The sequence below is a fragment of the Setaria viridis genome, chromosome 1 (assembly GCF_005286985.2).
Source record: "Setaria viridis chromosome 1, Setaria_viridis_v4.0, whole genome shotgun sequence".
NCBI lineage: Eukaryota > Viridiplantae > Streptophyta > Magnoliopsida > Poales > Poaceae > Setaria > Setaria viridis.
The window spans coordinates 34,184,414-34,205,968 of record NC_048263.2 but is presented as its reverse complement, the minus strand read 5'-3'; the positions used below and the strand labels follow the sequence as shown (position 1 = coordinate 34,205,968).

At 47.7% G+C, this 21,555-nt stretch overlaps 4 protein-coding genes and 1 long non-coding RNA gene across 6 annotated transcripts; 2 read left to right on the top strand and 3 right to left on the bottom strand.

Moving 5' to 3' along the window:
- Positions 1 to 1,395: 1,395 nt before the first annotated feature.
- Positions 1,396 to 4,404, top strand: LOC117856116 (uncharacterized ATP-dependent helicase C29A10.10c). The gene is made up of 4 exons (XM_034738556.2): positions 1,396 to 3,034; positions 3,151 to 3,478; positions 3,563 to 3,818; positions 3,902 to 4,404. Exons 1-4 carry the CDS (start codon positions 1,940 to 1,942, stop codon positions 4,131 to 4,133), a joined length of 1,911 nt encoding a protein of 636 aa, XP_034594447.2. The 5' UTR covers positions 1,396 to 1,939; the 3' UTR covers positions 4,134 to 4,404.
- Positions 4,405 to 4,864: 460 nt separating this feature from the next.
- LOC117833099 (cytosolic sulfotransferase 13) lies at positions 4,865 to 8,106 on the top strand. Its single transcript, XM_034712487.2, is given in 3 exon segments — positions 4,865 to 5,607; positions 5,609 to 5,961; positions 6,035 to 8,106. Coding segments are annotated over 3 exon segments (1,047 nt in total). The 5' UTR covers positions 4,865 to 4,935; the 3' UTR covers positions 6,057 to 8,106.
- LOC117833116 (uncharacterized) lies at positions 7,927 to 9,411 on the bottom strand. The gene has a single exon (XM_034712511.2). It carries the CDS (start codon positions 8,799 to 8,801, stop codon positions 8,115 to 8,117), a length of 687 nt encoding a protein of 228 aa, XP_034568402.1. The 5' UTR covers positions 8,802 to 9,411; the 3' UTR covers positions 7,927 to 8,114.
- Positions 9,412 to 10,091: 680 nt separating this feature from the next.
- On the bottom strand, positions 10,092 to 13,148 carry LOC117833090 (tobamovirus multiplication protein 3). Its single transcript, XM_034712479.2, has 8 exons — positions 12,897 to 13,148; positions 12,212 to 12,302; positions 11,950 to 12,002; positions 11,694 to 11,858; positions 11,105 to 11,223; positions 10,737 to 10,854; positions 10,576 to 10,653; positions 10,092 to 10,467 (listed from the first exon to the last, which is right to left on the bottom strand). Exons 1-8 carry the CDS (start codon positions 13,029 to 13,031, stop codon positions 10,369 to 10,371), a joined length of 858 nt encoding a protein of 285 aa, XP_034568370.1. The 5' UTR covers positions 13,032 to 13,148; the 3' UTR covers positions 10,092 to 10,368.
- Positions 13,149 to 15,795: 2,647 nt separating this feature from the next.
- LOC117853346 (uncharacterized) lies at positions 15,796 to 19,603 on the bottom strand. Of its 2 annotated transcripts, XR_004640097.2 has the most exons (8): positions 18,906 to 19,603; positions 18,183 to 18,286; positions 17,368 to 17,472; positions 17,214 to 17,273; positions 16,921 to 16,968; positions 16,731 to 16,842; positions 16,392 to 16,619; positions 16,143 to 16,289 (listed from the first exon to the last, which is right to left on the bottom strand). It is a non-coding gene; the product is annotated as an uncharacterized lncRNA (long non-coding RNA). The 2 variants fall into 2 exon arrangements; XR_004640096.2 differs by having other exon boundaries at positions 15,796 to 16,619; positions 18,906 to 19,600.
- Between the last annotated feature and the right edge of the window lie 1,952 nt (positions 19,604 to 21,555).

Below are 21,555 nucleotides of genomic sequence, written 5' to 3'. Positions count from 1 at the left end.
CGTTAAGCTAGGTGATGTCTTCTTTTTTCAAAGAAAAAACAAATTGAGCAGTCGGAGCCGAAAGTCCGGAGCACAAGAGTTCCGCAAATGTGTTGTGGATGTTGATTCATAGTAAGCTTTTATAAAAGGAGAATATAGAAGCAAAATTCCTTGTGCACAAAGTATAGTGCTGAAAAGATACAAGAATCAATAGTACGGTTACGGTCCAGTGGACCATCCTGGAAGTAAACCGGAGAAACGTGCCAGCCAGCGGCGCATCTTGTAAGGTTAATTCAGTAATCTACCTTTTTTTTTAAAAAAAAGAAGGAATAGTCTCCGAATTCAGCAATCTACCTAGGGACCGTTTGCCAAATGCGGTCAATTTCCCGCGGAAGCCAGTGGCAGCGGTTTCCGTGACCGCTCGAATTGTTTCCGATTGATCAAACGCTCCTCGCTTTCCTCCCGCGGGCGATGAATTGATGGCCATCCATCCGCACTCAAATGCGCAGCCCAACAACCACCGAGAAGTGGAACCTGGAACGGCGGGTTGCATTGATCAATCGCTTGGCCCCTGGCATTCCGATCCAACTCAAAATTTACTCGGCACTTCCACTGCGAGAGGAACCCACTGGTGCTCGCCCCTTTAAATTACCGACGCGACGCCTAGCGTTCGTGCAAGGCGCGGCGATGATCGACTACTACGACAGTGACGACGACGTCGTGGCGGCGATGATCGACTACTACGACAGTGACGACGACGTCGTGCTGATGCGGCAGGAATCGCCTGATGGCCACGGCTTTCGTGCGAGGTCGACGTCGACGAGGGGGAAGGAGGCGGCCAGCAGGTACGGGAGCTGGGAGCAGAGCGAGCTGGAGATGCACATGTTCTCGTGGTCGATTCAGGATGTTCTCAACAAGAATCTCCTAAAGAAAAAGGCGAGCATCTGCTTTTTAGCTTTTCCTTCTATATCTTCTTTGCATGTTCTCCACGCACAAGGACAACAGGTGCATATGCAATTTTCTGTTCTGATTTAGGAGTATCCGGTCAGGGATAAACCTACATTGTTTATTCTGATTTGTTTTGTTGAGGAATAAACTTGAATCTGTCAGCGGACGAAGTACATAGTGACTAGCAATAACAGTATGAAATGAGCCAATAACAAATGCAGGTTAAGAAAATACCCAAGACTTTCACCTCACTGAAGGATTACATGCAATCCTTCACGGTGCCACTGATCGAGGAGACCCGTGCCGACCTCTGCTCCGCGCTGGAAGGCATCAAGCACGCGCCGGCGGCCGAGGTGATCAGGATGGAGCAGCTGGCCACTGACCAGGCCATCTTCAGCATCATGGTGAGGAAGGCCGACCCCAACTTGACCCAGCGTGATCAGGTCTACGCCCCCAGAGACGCGGACATACTGGTGCTGACGGATCAGAAGCCCAAGCACAGCTCCGACCTGGTTCGGACGGGGAAATCCTACCTGATCGGTTCGGTGCTGAAAGCCGAGGGCGGTGACGGCACGGTCGTGCGGCTGTCGCGCAGCCCTGCCGAGGGGCGTTGCTGTGTTTCTGATCAACATGACCACGTACAATCGCATACAGAATGCTGTGGATGTGCACGCTGCAGCGTGCAAGAACACTGGAATCATTGAGAAGATACTTAATCCAAAGGTATATAGCAATCCACTTATCTAGCGGCAGAATATTTTGTATTTCTTTAACTTTACATTACGTATAATTTCTTTTTATTTTCTGATGTCAGTTTGGCCAAGAGTACAATGCGTCGTGTTTTCTGGATGGCGAGCTTGGTGGCCTCGAAAGTTTCGAACTCAATCCATCGCAACTGAAGGCGGTGCAAGACTGCGTTTCAGCAGTGCAGCGACCGACCTGCTCGGTGCGCCTGATCTGGGGGCCTCCTGGGACGGGCAAGACAAAGACCATTAGCGTTCTCCTGTGGTCCATGCTTCTCAAGAACCACAGGACAGTGACCTGCGCTCCGACTAACACCGCGGTGGTGGAGGTCGCATCTCGGGTCCTTGGTCTCATGCAGGAGTCCTCCGGTGGCGGCGGTGGAAAGAAGTGCTTTCTGAGTGATGTCGTGCTGTTCGGCAACGAGGACAGGATGGGCTTGCACGGGAACCTAGCAAAGATTTTCTTGGAGTCCCGTGTTGGACGTCTGCAACAGTGCTTGATGCCAGGCACAGGGTGGACACAGTCGCTGAGTTCCATGCTTGGACTTCTTGAGCATCCTTTGGTTCAGTATGACAGGTACATTGAGGGCATCGAGAAAGAGATAAGTGATTTGGTTTCAGAAGAGAATGAGATAAGGGACGAACTTGCCCTTTCTCTAAGAAAGAGAGAGCTACTTTCTAACAAAAAGACTGCCGAGAAAGTTCAGGGGATGCAGACAAAATTACTGGTTATAGAGAAAAAAGTTCGGGAAATAAAGAAAGACAAAATGTCATTTAAGGCCTACTTCCAAAGCAACTACACGCCGCTTGTGAATGAGTTATGCGGTTGTGTCGAAACTTTTGGTAATGATCTTCCTAGATCTGCAACATCTGAAGAAAATTTTCGCCTCATGGTAGAGGTGCCGCCGTTGCTTGAAGGGTTTGGCGTACTTGTGCAGTCTGAACCAGATGAACAGCTACAAGCACTGTTCAAAAATGAAGAAGATGAAAGATCACTCTCTTCATTGTTCCGGAGTCTGGTAACTCAGGTGCAGGCCCAAGTTAGTTTCGAGCTGAAGGAAGCAAGATCCTCGTGTGTTCAGAAGCTACGGGACCTGTCTGTTAGCTTTCAGCTTCCGGACATGTTTGACAGACGAATGATCGAAGAGTTCTTGCTTCGGAGGGCTAAGAGCGTGCTCTGCACAGCTTCTAGCTCATACCGTCTGCACTACCTGCCAAATGCCCAGCCGTTCGAGGTCCTTGTCGTGGACGAGGCAGCGCAGCTGAAGGAGTGCGAGTCGCTGATAGCTCTGCAACTCCCTGGGGTCCGTCATGCTGTGCTCATCGGTGATGAGTACCAGCTACCAGCACTAGTCAAAAGCAAGGTGACTCATTTTTTTACGGTATTTTACGTGCCAAAATGTTTAATTTTCTTATTTTTTTGTGGTAAACAATTTCGATGTTCGAAAATTATTGTGGTCTACTATGTAAAATCGTACAGGTTTGTGAGGATGCAGAATTTGGAAGGAGCCTGTTCCAGAGGCTGACATCCTTAAAGCAGCCCAAGAACCTCCTCGACGTGCAGTACAGAATGCACCCATGGATCAGCAAGTTCCCTGTCCAGAGCTTCTACGGCGGCCAGATTACCGACGGCCCGAACGTCCTGAACAGAGACTACGAGAGGCGACACCTGACCGGTCGCATGTACGGCGCATACTCATTCATCAACGTGGACGGCGGCAACGAGAGCACCGGCAAGCATGACCGCAGCCTGATCAACCCAGTCGAGGCAGCGGCGGTTGCCCGGATCGTGCAAAGGCTGTTTAAAGGTATCTGCCAAGGTTTCGATTGATTTGTTTCCTCATGAGATTACTTCACGAATCATGCAGTACGTGTAATCGACGTGCGCGCAGAGTCGGTTGACACAGGGAGGGCAGTGCGCGTGGGCGTGGTGTCGCCTTACAAGGGCCAGGTCCGCGCCGTCCAGGAGAAGCTCACCGGGGCGTACGCGATGCACGAAGGGTTCTCGGTGAAGGTGCGGTCCGTGGACGGGTTCCAGGGCGCCGAGGAGGACGTGATCATCTTCTCCGCCGTGCGGAGCAACACCGCCGGCAAGATCGGCTTCCTCGCCGACATCAACCGCACCAACGTCGCCCTGACGCGGGCCAAGTGAGCGCCTAGCCCGAACGTTTGTGCGGTTTGTGTCTGTATTTCGTGTTTCATTAACTGCAGCCTGTTCTGTGTCGTCGCAGGCATTGCCTGTGGATCCTGGGCAACGCGAAGACGCTGGCGTGCGGCAAGACGATCTGGCGTGAGATCGTGGCCGACGCCAAGGACAGGGGCTGCTTCTTTGACGCCAAGGACGACAAGGACCTCTCCAATGCCATAATCAAGGCCGCGATCGAGCTGGACGAAGTGGAGAATCTGCTGAAGTTAGATAGCCTGCGTATTGGCAGCGGGTCGCGGCCAGGGGTACGATCGTAAACTCGCTTCCAAATTTAGAAAAGTTTGGCCGTACTAGCCGTCGCTATGAATTTTACTTGTTTGGGATCTTACCCCTTAATAAACTTCGAAAGCAGATACGTTCTTGCTTGTTTTGGTACTACCATAGTTTGTTTATGCAGCATGCGGGTAAAACTTAAACCATGAAAGGTTACGTCTGGACAATCATGTACCCCCTCGGTATAGTCGTATAGAATATGTGCTCTTGAACCGTTCAAACTTTGACGCCATAGTATAGAAATACCTCCTTTCCCACAAATTGTACCTAGTATATTTTGAGTTTTAATGCGTCAACTGTTTCAGTGATTTTTTTCACAATATGTTCCTGTTTGCTCTTCGCAGAAATCCAGCACGAAGTATTTTTAACGGACAGAGAATCTGAGGTGGCCTGCTGCAGTTCCAGCTTCCAGGTTGAGGCTCACTGAAGAAATTCCCATACGCAGGTGGTATGATGTGCAAGAAAGTACTACTGATGATCATGGTTGTTCCATGCCATGCCATTATACCATATGCTACTTAAATTTTACTGCACTCCAAAAACATGTTTGGGCAAGTAATAATTATTGTGAGCCACGTAGCATAAATTTTTATTTCCTGAAGACGCATGCAAAGCTAGCGCTAATTATATAAACTATCACGAGTTCTGCGTGCAACGTTTTTTAATCGAGAATTCGAGATGACCGATCGAACCGGAGTAGTATCAAAACACAGTTTCCAAGGAGTGTTGTCGAGTGCCCCATAAAGTCTAGAGCAGCATCAACACAGGCACAGCGTCCACGACGAGATGGTCGCCGGCGAGGACGGGTGCGCGGACGGCTTCTCCAAGTATGAGGCGCTGGCGTCGTCCCTCCCGACCTCCAGGCAGGGCCTCGGGAGCTTACCGTACCGGAAGCACGACGGCTTCTGGTACCCGGAGCACCTGATGGCGCCGGCGCTGGCCATGCGGGACGCGTTCGCCGCCCGTCCGACTGACGTCATCCTCGCCACCATGCCCAAGTCCGGCACGACGTGGCTCAAGGCGCTCGTCTACAGCGTCGTGCACCGCGGCCGCCACGCGCCGGCCGACGAGCGCCACCCGCTGCTCGCCTCCAGCCCGCACGAGCTGGTCCCGTTCCTGCACTCCCTCTACGAGAGCCGATCGCCCTCAGCACCGCCCGGTCAGCTCCTGGAAGAGATGCCTTCCCCGCGCGTCCTGGCCGTGCACTCGCCGTTCACGGCCCTGCCGGCGTCGGTGCGGGAGTCCGGGTGCCGCGTCGTCTACCTCTGCCGGGACCCCAAGGACGCGTTCGTCTCGCTCCGCCACTACCTCGACGAGATCAAGCCAGAGGGGTCAGCCATGACGCCGTCCGCCGAGGCGTTCGACCTGTTCTGCGACGGCGTGTCGCCGTTCGGGCCGGTGTGGGACCACATGGCCGAGTACTGGAAGGAGAGCGTGACGCGGCCGGGGGAGGTGATCGATATTCCTCCGGTACGAGCACCTCAAGGAGGACGCCGTGGGGAGCGTGATGAGGCTGGCCAAGTTCCTCGGCTGCCCGTTCACCGGCGAGGAGGTGGCCCGAGGCGTCCCTGAAGCTGCCGTTGCGCTATGCAGCATGGACAGGATGAGGAGCGTCGAGGCCAACCGGAGCGGGGTGCACGGGACGGCCAGTTGGTCGTTCAAGAACTCGGCCTTCTTCCGTAAGGGGGAGGTCGGGGACTGGAAGTCGCACATGACGCCGGAGATGGCGCAGAGGCTCGACGGCATCGTGGAGGAGAAGCTGCGAGGATCTGGGCTCTCACTGGCAATTCATCGCGGTAGCGCGTCGCGCCGGTGCGGATCACCAGCTACGTCTTGCAGATCTTCAAATGGAAATGGGTTATGCTGATTAAGTGTTCTGTTTCAGGTTTGGCTCTGGTTTGTCCTAGCCCAAACTATAAGACCGACCCACGCTGTGGTGGCTTTGTTGGTTTGGCGTTCGGGATTGGGCGGAATAAAATTGTCATAGCACGGTAACAAAAAACTGTCATCTTGAACTAGCGAAGTTTTTGGTTATATGTAGAGCCTCTTAATTTGGTTACAACATGTTGTTTCTGAGATGCTATGTTAAAAACTGATTTGATTTGCAACACGAATTAATTTTGGTTGTCTCTGGCAATATTCTCCAACAGAATACCCTTGTTGATTATTAATCAGTAGTGATCTTGGACATATTGTTAATCAGTAGTGATCTGACACATACTGTTACAGTTATCGGCACGGTCAAAATGGAAGAAATAAAAGAAAATGAAAGCAAGTATATTAAATTTCTGTGCAGAGTTAAAATCACAAGTAATTCATACAGAACAAATAGCTAGCAAATATCTCACAAATTAATTTCAGTATCCAGTCGTTAGCAAGTCAAGAGACTGAAATCAAATGGTTCTGTACTTCTGTCCATATTGATTGTGCACGGATATCACAATCAAATAGTGTAAGTCGTTAGCATAAAGCAAGTACACATAACTAACTCGAGGCAACTGAAACCCTAACTTGCCATCCGCTCTCACAACCATGAAACTGAGTTCCTAGCTTGCTATCCTCACTAACAACCACCATCTTCAAAAAAAGCACTTCTCGTTTCCTTTTTCTCAACTTCGCCACCAGCCATTCAGTACAGCGCTTGCCTTGGGCTGGGGCCTTCCCAGCTACACTTTGCTTGCTTGTTTGAAGTTTTCATCTAAGTGTAAGGCAGCTCCATTTGCAATTTTGCACATTGATCGCATCAGAGCACGGACACATACATTGATGGGTAAAATCTTTATCAACTTCATCGTGGCACTGAAATTATCCACACCAGCAGGGGTGAGGAATCCGCGCATATGAGGACTATATTGGAGGCTTAAATCAGTGTGATTAGCACTCAAATTGAAGTGCCCAACATCAAGATCGATTCAATTTAGGGGGTGTTTGGATACCCCGTGCTAAAGTTTAGCACATGTCACATCGGATATTTGGATGCTAATTAGGAGTATTAAACATAGGCTAATTACAAAACTAATTGCACAGATGGAGTCTAATTCACGAGACGAATCTATTAAGCCTAATTAGTCCATGATTTGACAATGTAGTGCTACAGTAACCATTTGCTAATGTTGGATTAATTAGGCTTAATAGATTCGTCTTGCGAATTAGCACAACGTTTTGCAATTAGTTTTATAATTAGCTCATGTTTAGGCCTCCTAATTAACATCCGAACATCCGATGTGACACTGCTAAAGTTTAGCACTTGTTATCCAAACACCCCCTTATTAGCAGGTTATGTAAATGGACATCTGTGAGGAACTCACGATCACAGATCGCGAATTGGGGGGGAAAACGGATGAGAAGGAAGCAATTCAACTGGAAATTAATAAGCACACAAACCGGATCGGATAGAAACTAGCCACTGTAGATTACTGAATCGAAGTTAAGTTCAGACATTCCCCCATACAGATGCCGCCAACACGACAACATCTGCGGCTAAAGCTAATTTCAATACAGCGTATACCGGTTCATGTACTCCATGCTCATTACATACCCGGAGCAACGCTTCAATACAATGGCGTGGTCATTAACTTAATCAGAGTTAAGCAAAATACTGTTTAATGTCTGAAAACAGAGTTGCCTTAGGAGGTATCGCCTAGCCAGTTGATGACAGCCGTTGGATGCCCCACGGACGGTATCCGCCGTACTCGTCAAACCGGTGATCTTGTTGCAGACTTGCTCTGCTTTCTGCTTCTATGCAACTGACGAAACTGAAGACAGCCATTCAGACTCTGACGAAAGTGAATCAACATTGTTTCTTGACAACATCTTTACTCGGATCCTAAAAATCAGCAACCGTTTCAAGTTTCCCTCAATTCGTGTATCACCAGAGCATGTGCTCCAATCATAGTTACCCTTCACGAAAAAAAAAAAGACAAAAAATGCTTTCTTATTTTGGGATCGTCCGCTCAAGAGTCAGGTCACACCTCCGCCGGCTCCGGCTCTACCTTCTCCGCACCCGCCTCCGCGTCAACTGCTTCCGCACTGGCCTCCGAGACCATCATCACCGGATCCGCGAATAGCGCGTCGCCGCCGACCTCGCGGCAGCGCTCGATCATGGACTCGCCCTCCGCCTCCCTCCCCAGGACGAGGTACAGGACGCTCTGGCAGAACAGAGGGCGGTAGTCGGCGGGGTCCTCCCGCGCGAGCTCCTCGAAGGCGGCGATCGCCTCGTCCACCTTTCCCTCCACGAACAGCGCCTGCGCCGCGAGGAGGCGCGCATAGCTCTCGCATCCCTCTGCGGCAGACAGGCGGGCGCGCGCAGCCTCCGCTCTGCCGGCGCGCGCGAGCGCGGCGGACTCGACGATGAGCTTCTCGAACGGGTGGGAGGCGTCCTGGATGGTGTCGTCGGGGTGGACCGCGGCCGTTAGGGGAGCGGGCGGGGGCGGAGGCGCGGAGGGGGTGCACGCGAGGGCCGGGGAGGTGGCGGCGAGGAGGACGGCAGCGGAGGCGGCCATGCGGAGGGAGGAGAGGATGGGGTGCGGAGAGGTGGCGGAGCCGGAGCTGGCCGTGGCTTTGACGGCCGCGGGGAGCACGGAGCGGCGTCCGGAGGCGGCGGCGACTACGTAGATGGGGGCGCGGAGGGAGGCGGGAGCGAGGAAGGCCATGGCGGCGGCTAGGGTTTGCGGCGCGGAGATTGCCAAGGCTTTGAAGTTGGAAGGAGCAGAGCGGCGGCGGAGTTGAGGAGGTTTGGTGGGACGAGATTTTTGGAGTCGAGGAGGTTTGGTGGGAGATTGCCAAGGCTTTGAAGTTGGAAGGAGGGCCAGGGCCCGGCGGTCTGTACCATAAGTTTTAGTTCAGATATCTTGCTGTTCTCACTCTGATGGATTGCAGTTATCTCATGCCATCGACAGATTTGGAACTACTAGACTGGTGGTTGCAATTGCGCCAAGGCTCCAACAAGCTCCAGATATGGATTCGGTGGTCATGTTAACTTCATGGATGATCTAGAAGGAGCGTAACAGCTAGGTCTTCAACGACCCTTCTTCTACGACCACTCGCCTAGTGGAAGCAATCCTCGAGGAAGGACAAGCATGGATCAAGGCAGGGGCCAAACATCAGGCCGGGTTGGGCTGGCCGGCGGCGCAAAGTGCAAGGAGTAGTCTGCAGTTCACCTAGTTTTGCTCCTCCTCCTGCTTCTTAGGTTGTTTTAGCTCGCCGTATAATCGTTTTTTTTTAACGGAATGGTGTGCGTGCACCCGATAGACCCGCATTGTAATTCACAAATATTTATTTACGCAGCTTCCGTGTGTATTCTTGAAAAAAAAATATTTTGCAAAAAAAATATTTTGCTAAAAAATTATGGCAGTTGGATCGAGCGTAATAAGTTTGGGTTCATACCCTTTCCTCAAGTCTCAACAGACGCTACTATTGGTCGGAAGCAAACCAATTTCCTTTTCACTACGTGAACCAATACATATGGCTTATCGGTAAATTTCAATCAGATTAACTATACAGGCACTCCACCATCAAACTCTGGAAGTGATAATTCACGCATGTAATGTCCAAGCACGTGGAGTCGGAGGTGGGTGGGGCTTTGACGACCGTTGGGAGCACGAGGCAGCGGCGAGGGTAGGTGCGGTCTTCGACTCGAAGGCCCTGCGCGGCAGGCTGCGTCGTCGGCGGCGTCGGCGCCCTGCGCGGCAGCCGTGCGCCCGTGCCATTAGTTTCCTTTAAAATATTCAGGTGAAGGCTAAGATAGTGGACACTACTTTGCAAGTTGCAACTTCTTTTCCCCGTCTATGCGTCACTCGGCGTTATTCATCACGTTCTGAATTTTTAGCTGTTCAGCATTTTTTTTTTCTGAATCCAGCATCTCGCGGATTCAGTTATTGAAGCGGAAATCTTCCACGATCAAAATAAGCCAAATGATTCCAAAGTCTAACTTGCTGTCCAACTCATCCAAAAAAACTCGCTGCTCGACTTTTCACATCTTTCCAGTTTTACAATGGTGCTTTCCCTCAATGTGCTCGGTTTCAATACCATTGAGAAACAATTACTTGCATGGGATCAGTACATCCTACATTGAACTAACAGGGTCAGTTACAGGAAAATTTCGGATTGTTACCTATATAGGTGTTATACAAAGGGCGTCGGTCTTGCAAATTGCAATGGTATGACTCCACAGCGGCCACCACGTTTTCAGCTCAGGAGATGACAAGCAACGCCTCATCTCTAACTTCTGCTGATGGGGTGATACTGCGATAGTTGTAGCTTTGCCGGAATCCTCCTCAGTATGTACAGGACAAGTGATGAAGGAAGAATTTCGACAAGCTGAAGGTGAAGAAGATAAGTGTAGAACAGCGAGTTATAGCAGTAGACATCAATTTGGAGTTACCACTGGAGCAGAAATAGAACAGTAGAAAAATGTGTGGCACTTACCAGGTAATAGAAGAAATTAAGGACGGGATGATAAAGAACGTCGAGGTCAGCTTCTTTGTTAAACGCAGTGAAACACATCTGCAAAGCAAATGCAGCACAATTGTCATAAATGAACTGTGAAAATCAAACTTGCACAACTGCCGGTAAATAGAAATCCTTACCATTATGCACCGTGCCAAGAAACAACAGAAACATATACTGGCAACTCTGCCGACCTCTCTTAGCTTTTGCTGCCTCCCTTTTGACTCAAGGGGGAAATATTTCAGCATGAGAAAAAGCCTACCCAACCAAACCAGGAGTCCATTAAGTACATGTATTAATGCAGTAAGTATGATAGCTTCTTAATTGGCTACATCAAAACATGAACTAATGGGGATCAACTAAATTACTAAAAAATTCTTAGATTAACACTTCGATGTTATGTTTTGGAGATAGTCTAGGCGGTCTATTTGGCCAACAAGATACAAAATTCTAATGCATCGCAGTTCAGAACTTCAAAAGAAACATCGAGTAGTATTCCTGATCTTACCTCCCTCCATATAGCAGAAAACCCAAGGCAGTGAAAAAGGAAAGGCCTGCGATGAATAACTTCGAAATGACTAGCATAGAATGATTTGGGTTCCACCACAAACATAGCCACAGAAAACCCTGAAGGGATACACATACACTTTCATCAGTATGTCGTGAATAGCACAATAGGTGACAAAAATATAAACATGCAAGCAATTGAAGCGAGGAGATTCATGCCAAAGATAAACACAAGGAACTGTATGTAATACAAAACTAAGCACTCGTTCATAAATGACAACCAGGAAGTGCTGCCGATCAGAGATACTTAGTTTCTTTTACCTCTGTCCATTGTTTCTATCTGCTGCTAACAACTGCATATTTATGTTTGTAAACAACTAAATATATATTTTGCCATTAGTGTTTTCCAGAACGAAGAGATCTTTTTTCACTGCCAAATTTCATAAAATTCGCAGTTCCAATTGGCTTCTAAATAATGTAGGATGACATCACCTCCAATGAAAATACTATCTGTTGCTTGCATAAACAATCCAAGCAGAATTTTGTACTACTTAAACTAGCAGCGCAGATTTAGAAAGATCCTGCTTTACCTGCAACACATATACAACACCATTAATGGTGTAGAAACCTGATCGAAGTCGATCAGTCATTAGCCCACGCGCTTGATAAAGTATCTCAGCCCAAAAAAGTGCTAACATTGCATAGGTAGTGAAAAATGCAAGCCCCGGAAGATCAAGGATAACATGCTGAAAGATCTGAAATTGAAACAAACATGAGGAATTTAACTCTGGTCGATCAAATGAAATTTATCATTTATGTTGCACGAGAAAGTTAAGGCATGCAAACCGGAGGGTTCACTTGCTGCACCAGGCGACGGAAAGCAAAGATAGAACACCTGGCTGCAGATTTGCAATGCAGTGAAGTTAGCATCAAGCAGTAGACAGTAACAACAACAACAACAACAACATAGCCTTTCAGTCCCAAGCAAGTTGGGGTGGGCTAGAGTTGAAACACAACAAGAGCCACAAATCAGAGTCCGGGCACATGAATAGGCAGTAGACAGTGGAGCATGTAATTTTTTTTCTGCACAGAAGATTGAACAATGTACCTGTATTGACCACGAAATTCAGGAACTGGAAAACCTTTTGGATTGTCCATCCATATTCAGGAACTCTGCGCTGTATTCTGGCAACTTGAATCTGCATGGCACATTATAATCATTTTGACCTCTGTTTATCAAGCACTTAATTTATTCAACAAACAGTGAGCATTTACATGGCAACCACAGGTATAAAGAAAGATATTTACACTCTTATTACTTCATCAAATATTCAGATGCTATGCCCAAATTCTTATCCTGCACTAACAATAAGGTGAGATTTCAATGTTTCAGAAAGATGAGTACTGGCAAGTAACCTCAACTCCTCAAGTACTTGTCCAACTATCAATTTCTATTCCAAATCGTACTTGCAATCTTGATTGAACCAAATGTGTGTATATATTCGCACTGATTATTGGACAAGTACACTGATATGCTCAAGGTACAAACCAATTAAACCTCTCTTTATTCCCACCTAAAATTTGTTGATTGCGATATGGCAAATTTATGGTACTCATGTCAAATAGGCTGAAAATCAAGTATTTATTCTCCTGTCATGACACCAAAGCAAACGGTACAGGCTTATTCCTTCGACGGTATCATGTCTGAGTATACAATTCAACAAAGAAGCATCTTCCCCCAGCCGCCTAGCGGCGTCCATTGCTACATCAACAAGATGAGACGAGACGCTTACGAATGAGGCGGCGGCGATGATTCCGTAGAGGACGGCGAGGGCGCCGAAGATCCCGTCCTGCCACGCGGGCGAGCCGTTCACGCGCTCCCACCACCCCGCGACGGCCGCCGGCAGGGGCGCCGGCGCCGCCGCCATCGCCGCCCGGCGCGCAGAGAGATCCTTTTTCGAAAAGAAAAAGGGACAGGACAACACCAAAAGGCCTCCTCTCTCCGACCGGTTATCGTGTGCTCGCGGCGGGGATCCGGCGGCGACGGACGGCGTGGATTTATACGGGCGGGTCGCGACGTCGCGTCGCTTTCGTCGCGCTCCAACAGGGGGGCACAGGTTGGTGTCCGGCTGTGTTGGGTACGGGCCGCTCGCGCTGGGCACCCGTGACTGGATTAATTTATCCGTTATAAACAATCGATTAATTATTAGTTGGCCTCAAACTGGAGCTCTGGCCTCCGCAGCCGATTCCAGCAGGGATGCAAGTTATATAAAAATATATTTTTAGTTATTGGATCGACTAAAAAGTTGATAAAATAAATTAAAACAGCATCATGCGTAAATAATTTGGGAGGTGAAATGAACTTCTGCGGCATACCATCGTAATTAATAAGTTGATCTAAGAAACACCATCAGGTACCCACTTGCATTTTTATATTCGAGGTCGGAAAACGTGGTTTTTGAGTCGTGGTTGCAGCCGAGCTGATCGTGATTGGCCAGGTTTTGGGACTTGGTCGACACGGCTGAGATCAGCACTCGATTTGTCATGCGAGGCATGTTTCTCACGAGCAAATTGGACGGCGTCCGGGCTGGCGAGTTGACATCCGCGGAGGTGACGCATCTTTAGCGAGCTCGTTCGTGATTCAGCACCGTAATTGTTGGATGGATTTTGCGTTTTTTGTTTTGCGTAAATTATGTCCGAACAGCCATCAAACCTACCACAAATCTGGAGCATGTTACCATGTGTGGTATGGTCAAGCACTCAAGCTTGACGAACGAAATTTGCACGGATGATAGTATCTGACCGATATATGCTACGGCGTCAGCGCTGTTGTTGGTGCACCAGTCCCGGGGGTAGGAGAGGGATGGGATGAGGTCACGTTGTTTGGTAAAACGAATAATTTTCCCAAGTTGTTTGGTCATGGGACGGTTGCAGAGGTTCGAGTGGCGATTTGAAAGGGTGTTCTGAAAGTTTGGAGGGAGCAATTGGTTGACAGGTTTGCGGATTTGAAATTCCCAAATGGATTGTTTAGAGCAGATCAATGCACCTACCTGCTCCTATAGCACATCCAGTTCTGAGTCCGTGTCATCTTTCCAGCACAAATTCCCTGACAAAACGAACAGAACAGATGGAAAACCAATGAATGCGGATTCCTATGATGTTGCTTAAGCACAATATATCTTTATTTCCAGGGGCAGAGCATCACTGTTTTAGGAACTTTTCTTAGTAAAATACTAATTTTCGCCAAAGATTACCTAACAAAAGAATTGCCTACATCTTCCGGGGGAGTCGTCATGGGCGCAGTGGGCGCGTGAGCTTGTCAGCCCGATGGATCTCCATGGCGAGATTGAGGGGGCACACTGGGCTGACCTGAGGAAGGTGTTGCCGGTGTACCTTTCTGATGGGCGCTCGACCAACTTCTGGCACGACCGGTGGCTCCCAGAAGGCAGATTATGTGACCTGTTCCCGGCACTGTACACACATGTTGTTCGTGCAAACACAACAGTTGCCCAAACGCTGAATGAAGGCCTAGCGGGCAACCTGACCACACGCCTATCGGGCCTTGCTACTGAAGAACTCGACGCACTGAATTGCCTACTTGCCTCCGTGACACTTCAGAATGCAAGTGACCAGCGCCTCTCCCTCATTGGGCGAGATCCCACTACCTTGTCTTCGGCTGAGGTATACGCCAAGCTCAAGATTGCATCAGGGTCCTCCACATCCCCTTTTGCCAGCCGCGCCCCGCCACGGATTAGGTTCTTTGGATGGCTTTTAGTACAAGAACGGATTCAGTGTCGAGAGAACCTCGTCAAGAAGCATGTCCTGACCGATCCATCTTGTGCAATATGTGGCTGCCCTAAGGACTGCAATCACATCCTTTTCCGCTGCCAGTTCGCGGAACAAACGTGGAGCGCGCTGGGCGTTTCGACTGCTGGAGCTTCTGTTAAGGAGCTATGGACTGTTGGTCGTCCGACAACAGTTCCGGCTCGGCATTTCTCCACCTTCTTACTGCTTGTGTGCTGGCTGCTCTGGAAGCACAGGAATGAGGTAGTTTTCCAGCGCTCCCCTCCGTCCCATACCAGGTTCTGGCAAGCATGCCGAGACGAAGCCCGTCTCTGGAGCCAGCGTTTCCGAATGGACGAGCGAGCAATCCCTGATGCATGGTGCCTGATCTTTGGTTCAATGTAATCTGAAACAAAATGGAACCATCCCCCCCTGTTGTTTTCTAATGCTAATTATCACAGTGTAAAGACTTTGGCCTCCAAAAGGCCCATGAAGTAATGATTTCAGGTGGGGATCTTCCCCCCGTTGACCCTAAAAAAAACAAAAGAATCAATTTGACTATGTATTTGGGTTAGTTTCTTAGGTTGGCCCCCTGATATCTTTCTTGAGCTCTGCCTTTGTTTCTTTCCTTTGTCGTATTTAGGGTTCATATCTTCGTACTGTTGTACATATTTTTCAACATTACGGGTATGTTTGGTATGGCTTTAGCTCTTGCAAAAATAGCTCTAGCTCATCTGGTGAAGCAGCTTTTTTTTGACCCTAGCTTGTCTTTTGAAAAAACATTTGATAAAACTACTTCTCTTGGCTTTTAAAAATAAACTAGAATCATGCCCGTGCGTTGCTACGGGCGATAAATCATTCACTTATACCAGTATAGCGAACTTCTCAAAATGAAGAAGACTCATCAAGTACCCAAAGAATAGTATTGTATGGACATCAATTTTCATTGTACTAAATATTTGTAAGGACATATAGCAATAAAGCCATACTTTGCCTTGAACAATATTTATTCTCCATTTAATTCTAAAGTACTCAAATAAATTATTGACACATTGGGTGTTAATACAATATAATAAATCTACAAATCGTTGCAACTTCATCGTCTTCCTCTCAGCTCTCTAAGAAGTCCCCTACGTGCCACTCCTATTGTCAGCATGCTTTCAACATCCTCACCTCCACCCGCTGCCTCCAAAATCTCCATATTTTAGTTTAATTCGTATACTTGAAATACATCACATCGTAAAATACTCAAAATGTTTGCAATAAATGACTTGTTATTCTGTACCAATGTGGCAATTAACTGTATGCATATATTTTCATAAAAACAACAGACTGGAAGTCGATCTACCACTGGTTTGTATTTTGATTTGCAGTCCGTACAGAAATAATCGGTTTTCTAAATCCTGTGACATAACGAAGAGTCAGTGAAGGATATTCGTAGAATAATTGCATATCAAGCAGTAAGGACATTAAGTATCAGCATAAGAACAAGGTGGCGAAATAACCTCCAAGTTGTTGCATGTCAGGTCACATTCAACATGAACCCAAATCTGGCACTCATCACAACAGACCTGGCAAGAAGTTGCCTTGCAGCTTGCAGGTCAGGACAAAGAAAATTCAAGGGATCATGTGCAACCAAAACTTGTATTCTTCTAAGCCCTTACCCAGTTTACACCATCTGTGTAGTGCCAAATTTTCTTACATATGCCATAGTATTGTTTCGACTGCAATAGCTGCAGAGAAGTAAATCTCATACACATAAGTCACCAAAAGGAAGGAAAGCTGTGGAAGTCACACCTGAAAGATAAAGAAGTATCTTACAACTCACACGGCTAGCCGCATACCTTTTCACAGTGTTTACAAAGTAGTTGCTCACCCCCTTGCTTCTTTTTCTTAGAACCCTTGGATGGTAGGCTTACCGCAGCTATCACAGCATGATGCTGATTTACCAACAACCTGCAATTCAGCAAGTTACATTGCAGCCAGCTCGAAAGATGTATGCTCAACTTGTACAATTTCACTGTATTCAGTTACCTGAGTCTCAGATTGGCACTCCTGCTCGTTATTTGAAGCAACCTCTTCCTGAAAGCCATTATGATTAAAGTATCAGACTGACAGACTTTCACGGTGAGTACACCTCATCTGTTTCAATATATAGATCTTATGGTAATATCATAGTGTAAACCCTCACAGAAGAGTAAGAAAGCAGGACTGCTCCTAAATGAGCAGCTGATATTACCATGTGAACCAAAGAAAATAAGATCAAAATTCTATAGCAAACAAATGGGCTCAACCACGAGAGGGGGACAAAAGGCATCCCTAGATACCTGTGGGAGAAGACCGTCGCTTCCTGGACTTGCCCTCACCATCACTGCTTGATGGTGAACCTGTAAAGAATGGTAGAGAAACATTAGAAAATGCTTGATTGTGGTCAAATTCTAAGCCAAACACATTAAGACAATGAAAGTGAGACAATCATACCTTAATTCCAGTAACACGCCCATTCCATCGGCCATTAGACCATTAGGTCCTAATATGGAGTGTCTAGCTAGTGTTTCTTCACTTGGATAAGGCAGATTCATAAATCTGCATAGTTTAGACAGAACAAGAGAAGATTCAGTTCATAAAAACACCAAAAGAAAGAAAAAGATCAAAGATACAACTATCTAACACAAATGGCTACTGGTACATCAGGGAAAGGATAGCCCATTTTTTATCTACAGAAAGCACACAAGATAAGAAAAGTATCTAGAGGAGTAAAGGAAAATAGAAGTCAAGAAAGGAAATAGAAGCTTAGTCATGATTCTGCCAAAGCACTTAACTACATAAGTTGTTAGCCTATGCCAAAAACACTGATTTTGTAAGCCTCTTGATATTTTTCCTCTCGCTAGAATGTTGTTTCTCTAATTGTAGTAAATTCTGAACAGATAGATAAAACCAACTGATTGGACAATGTGGCCGTGTTTGTTTGTAATGAAAGAAAATCAAAAGATGTTCAAATATTATGCTTTTGTTTCTTGCAAAGTTCCTCTGAAATAACCACCCTTGAAATTATGTTACTACATATGAGTACCATGTGTTCCCTATAAGTCCACCTTTCTGCTTAACAATCATCAAGCAACTACATTGTGTTTGTTAGATAACTAACGTGTCAGCTAATTCTCCCTTTACAGTTTACATAAGTGGTGTCTAAATGTTAGATTAGAAAATAACTAAATGACCACATTATAGTTAAGCCAAGTGAAACGGAACAGGAACATATCACAGACATAAATATGACCAAAAGGTATACATACTGTTTCTGAATCCACCTATCAGATTGGACAATCGGTAATGACGGCACTTGTCTCCCGACATGGAAGGAATTTTGCAGTGCTCCATCAGCGCTACCTACAAATGGCTGAAGAAGAAAAGGGATGAAAAATGTACAGCATATTAGAATATGAAAGTACGCATTCTTCATCACTTCTTCTCAGAATGCTTCACAATATTACAGGCTAAAGTTTTAATGTAGTCCAGTGATGACGTCATACATTACTACGCTCTAAAATGAAATGAGAGTTTTGGGATGGAAATTCCACAATGACATCATACAATACTACGTTCTAAAAATGATATGGGGCTTCTATTGAGCAATTAACCAAATAGATTGTGAGTGTTCACAGTACATTTGAAAAATACTCAAAACTGAGGATTTTTGATCTTGAGGGCACAATACAGGGGGCATCGATGTTGCAGAAGCTAACATTGCATCTCAACTGCATCAATTTTCAATGGGAAGATGGATCGCCCAGTTGTACTTGTGCAGATGCAACAGAAATAACAACGATTACTCATAGAACAAAGTGATTACATGGGCATTTCGTGAACACTTGGTCATCAAGCCAAGGACAGGAGGATAGAAATCAAATTGCAACCACTTGCTATGATGATTAACTCGCATACCCAAGCGGAAACAACACAGAACGGAAATCAACAAAGCAATCAAGAAGAAGACAGATTGAGCGGAAGGAACTTACCCGTGGACTCTCAAGGCTGATGGAGCTCTTCGGCGTCGTGTGGCATGCTGATGTCCGGCGGCTCGCCGCGTGGCCAACCTGCTATCATCCCCTCTACAGCACCATCCACATCCACGCTATTGGCCAACCTGAATTCTTTACACAAACCACGGGGTGGAGGACTTGGGCCTCCCGGAGGCGGCCAGGCGTGGCAGCGGACGGAATTAGCGTGGCGGCAGAATCAGGCGGCGGCGGCCTTGGTTGAGGAGGCGAGGGGCTAGAGCAGCGCGTCAGGGACCTCGATAGTGATGGCGACGTCGGTGCCCGCGAGCGCGTCGGAGGAGGAGGCGGCGAGGAGAAGTTGGGGAGGAGCAGGCCCTGCACGACCCTCGTCGAGTTGGGTGAGGGGAGCGAGGGCGCGGCGAAGGCGAGCGCGGACGCCGGCCTGGCGCGGCAGCGGCGTCCGCCGCCACCTCCGCGACCGCGATGCCGTCCCCCGCGCGGGGCTGCTGTACTGGGCAGCGGTGGCCCACGGCAGCCCCGCCGTGGCTGCGCCGAGGAGCAGGATGACGCCGGCGGTGGCGGCGGACGGCGCGGGAGTGGACCGGCAGGAGGGAAGGAGGACGTCGAGAGGGAAGGAGGGGGTGGAGGGCAGTGAGGATGGGGATTGGGAAGGAGGCGGCGAGCTGACGGGGGTGGCGGCGGCACCATGGGGGTGGCGAGATGCAGCTTGTTCGCTTCAGCTCGTCAGCCGGCTTATCAACCACGAGACAGTATTTTTCTCTCACAACAAATTAGCTGTTTCAGTTTTTCAGCCAGCTTATAAGTCCAGCCGAACAGACCCATGGATGATGGGGGCGGCGGCGGCGCATAGGGTTACGCGCGGAAAAAAAGAAAAAAAGGGCAAAATAGCGATTTCGTCCTCGAACTCTTGCCATCCGGTCAAGTTCGTCCTCCAACTCTCCAAAGGTCCAATTCGGTTCCCGAACTCTAAGTAATCCGGTTCAGTTCAGGGCCTGTTTGGATACCCTGTGTTAAAATTTAACACGTGTTAAAGTTTTAACACTCTCAAATAGAGTGCTAAAGTTTAACACATTGGGGTGTTTGGATGATGTGTTAAACTTTAACACCTTTGGTGGGAAATGACTCCATTGCCCCCTCATTTATGGCCGGCGGAGAGAGAGGAAGGAGAGAGAAGGGGTAACCGGAGAAAAAGTGAAGAGGAGGATCACTTTTAACACCTTTAGCAAGTTTTAACACCCCCTCCATGTGTTTATGAAAAATAGGGTGTTAAACTTTAACACCCCACTTTTAACACAAGTGTTTGGATAGGAAAGTGTTAAAAAGTGTTAAAAATAGGGTGTTAAACTTTAACACCTCCTTCCCAAATAGGCCTGAGTCCCTCATCCGAGTGCCACATCACCTAGGCGCAGGGTCCGCTGTTGTAAATATCATATATGCCCCTGTGCCTTTCATTTTTCCTTCCCTCCGGTTAAGTAGGCACGTCATATCACGGTTTTGATTAGCTCTGACTCGGTTAAGCTCTTGACACAAGCTTTTTTTTTTCCCATCCTTTACTGAAGCTGCTTGCTTGTCTAGTTGTCTATGGCATTGGTAGTCCCAGCAACTTTATTTTTTCAGGGATAGAGAAAGAAGAGGGACTTTTTTTTTCTGGGGACAACGGAAGGGGTAGAAGCAAAGCAACTTGTTTTTAGAAAGGAGTAGCATAAACTAGCAAGCAAAATGTTTGTTTCAGCTTTGGAGTAGCATAAACTAGCAAGCAAAATGTTTGTTTCAGCTTTGGAGTAGCATAAACTAGCAAGCAAAATGTTTGTTTCAGCTTTGTAGACTATGGGAAAACAAAAGTTTCAGATGGTAAAAATCCACAATCTGAAGAATACTAGATGTTGAGTTGTTAGTTTGTTACAATTCACAAGCTATATTGTTATGTATAACTTGACCAACCGGACCTAAATAATTCTTTTTAAGGAGGGATTTTTTGACTGAATTTTACGGAGGGATTGATACACAAACGGAAAGACCCAAGAGGACGTGGGTTGGGCCGGATGCGCGTGCACGGCGCAAGCGCCAGTTAGTGCGGATCGAGCGGAAAAAAGAGGGAACAAAAAGAGAGTGTCAGGAGGGAAGGAAAAATGAAGGGCATAAGTGCAGATTGTACATTTACAATAACGGACTCTGCGCTCAGGTAACGTGGCATGACTACGTGGACAACCAGCTTGAATGAGGGGCGGAATTGAACCGGATTACTAGAGTTCGGGACTAAATTTGTCTGTGCGAAATCTGACCGACTAGTAAATATCGTAGTTTAGCCATGTGTTAAATCGGATATGTCCTAGCACGCAATAACACATGATGTATACTGGTTCGGGCAACGGGCCCTATGTCCACTCGGGATCGATCGGTCGATTATATTCCTGAGCTTAGGTGCTCAAAATTTGTAGTGGGGGTACAAACGAATGAGGGATGAGAAGGAGGTGTCCAAGACACGGTCGTGCTCTAGTCCGAGTGGAAGAGAGTGACGAGGGGCTCGAACGTGCGCTATCTGTTGGAGAGAGTCAGAGTCCTTTGTCTAGAGAGAAAGAGCGTGCCCCGTTTTATAGTTCAAGGGGACGGCCTTACAAGTCAGAGAGAGAGTGCGGGCGCCGTCCAG

Excerpts from the sequence above, each read along its gene's own strand:
- LOC117833116 (XM_034712511.2), bottom strand. The coding sequence starts at position 8,801 with ATGGCCTTCCTCGCTCCCGCCTCCCTCCGCGCCCCCATCTACGTAGTC.
- LOC117856116 (XM_034738556.2), top strand. The coding sequence starts at position 1,940 with ATGCTTCTCAAGAACCACAGGACAGTGACCTGCGCTCCGACTAACACC. Across the intron at positions 3,035-3,150 it reads CAGCACTAGTCAAAAGCAAG|GTTTGTGAGGATGCAGAATT; the intron begins GTGACTCATTTT and ends AAAATCGTACAG. Across the intron at positions 3,479-3,562 it reads CGTGCAAAGGCTGTTTAAAG|AGTCGGTTGACACAGGGAGG; the intron begins GTATCTGCCAAG and ends ACGTGCGCGCAG.
- LOC117833090 (XM_034712479.2), bottom strand. The coding sequence starts at position 13,031 with ATGGCGGCGGCGCCGGCGCCCCTGCCGGCGGCCGTCGCGGGGTGGTGG. Across the intron at positions 10,654-10,736 it reads TCTTGGCACGGTGCATAATG|ATGTGTTTCACTGCGTTTAA; the intron begins GTAAGGATTTCT and ends TTTGCTTTGCAG. Across the intron at positions 10,468-10,575 it reads TTAATTTCTTCTATTACCTG|CTTGTCGAAATTCTTCCTTC; the intron begins GTAAGTGCCACA and ends CTTCACCTTCAG.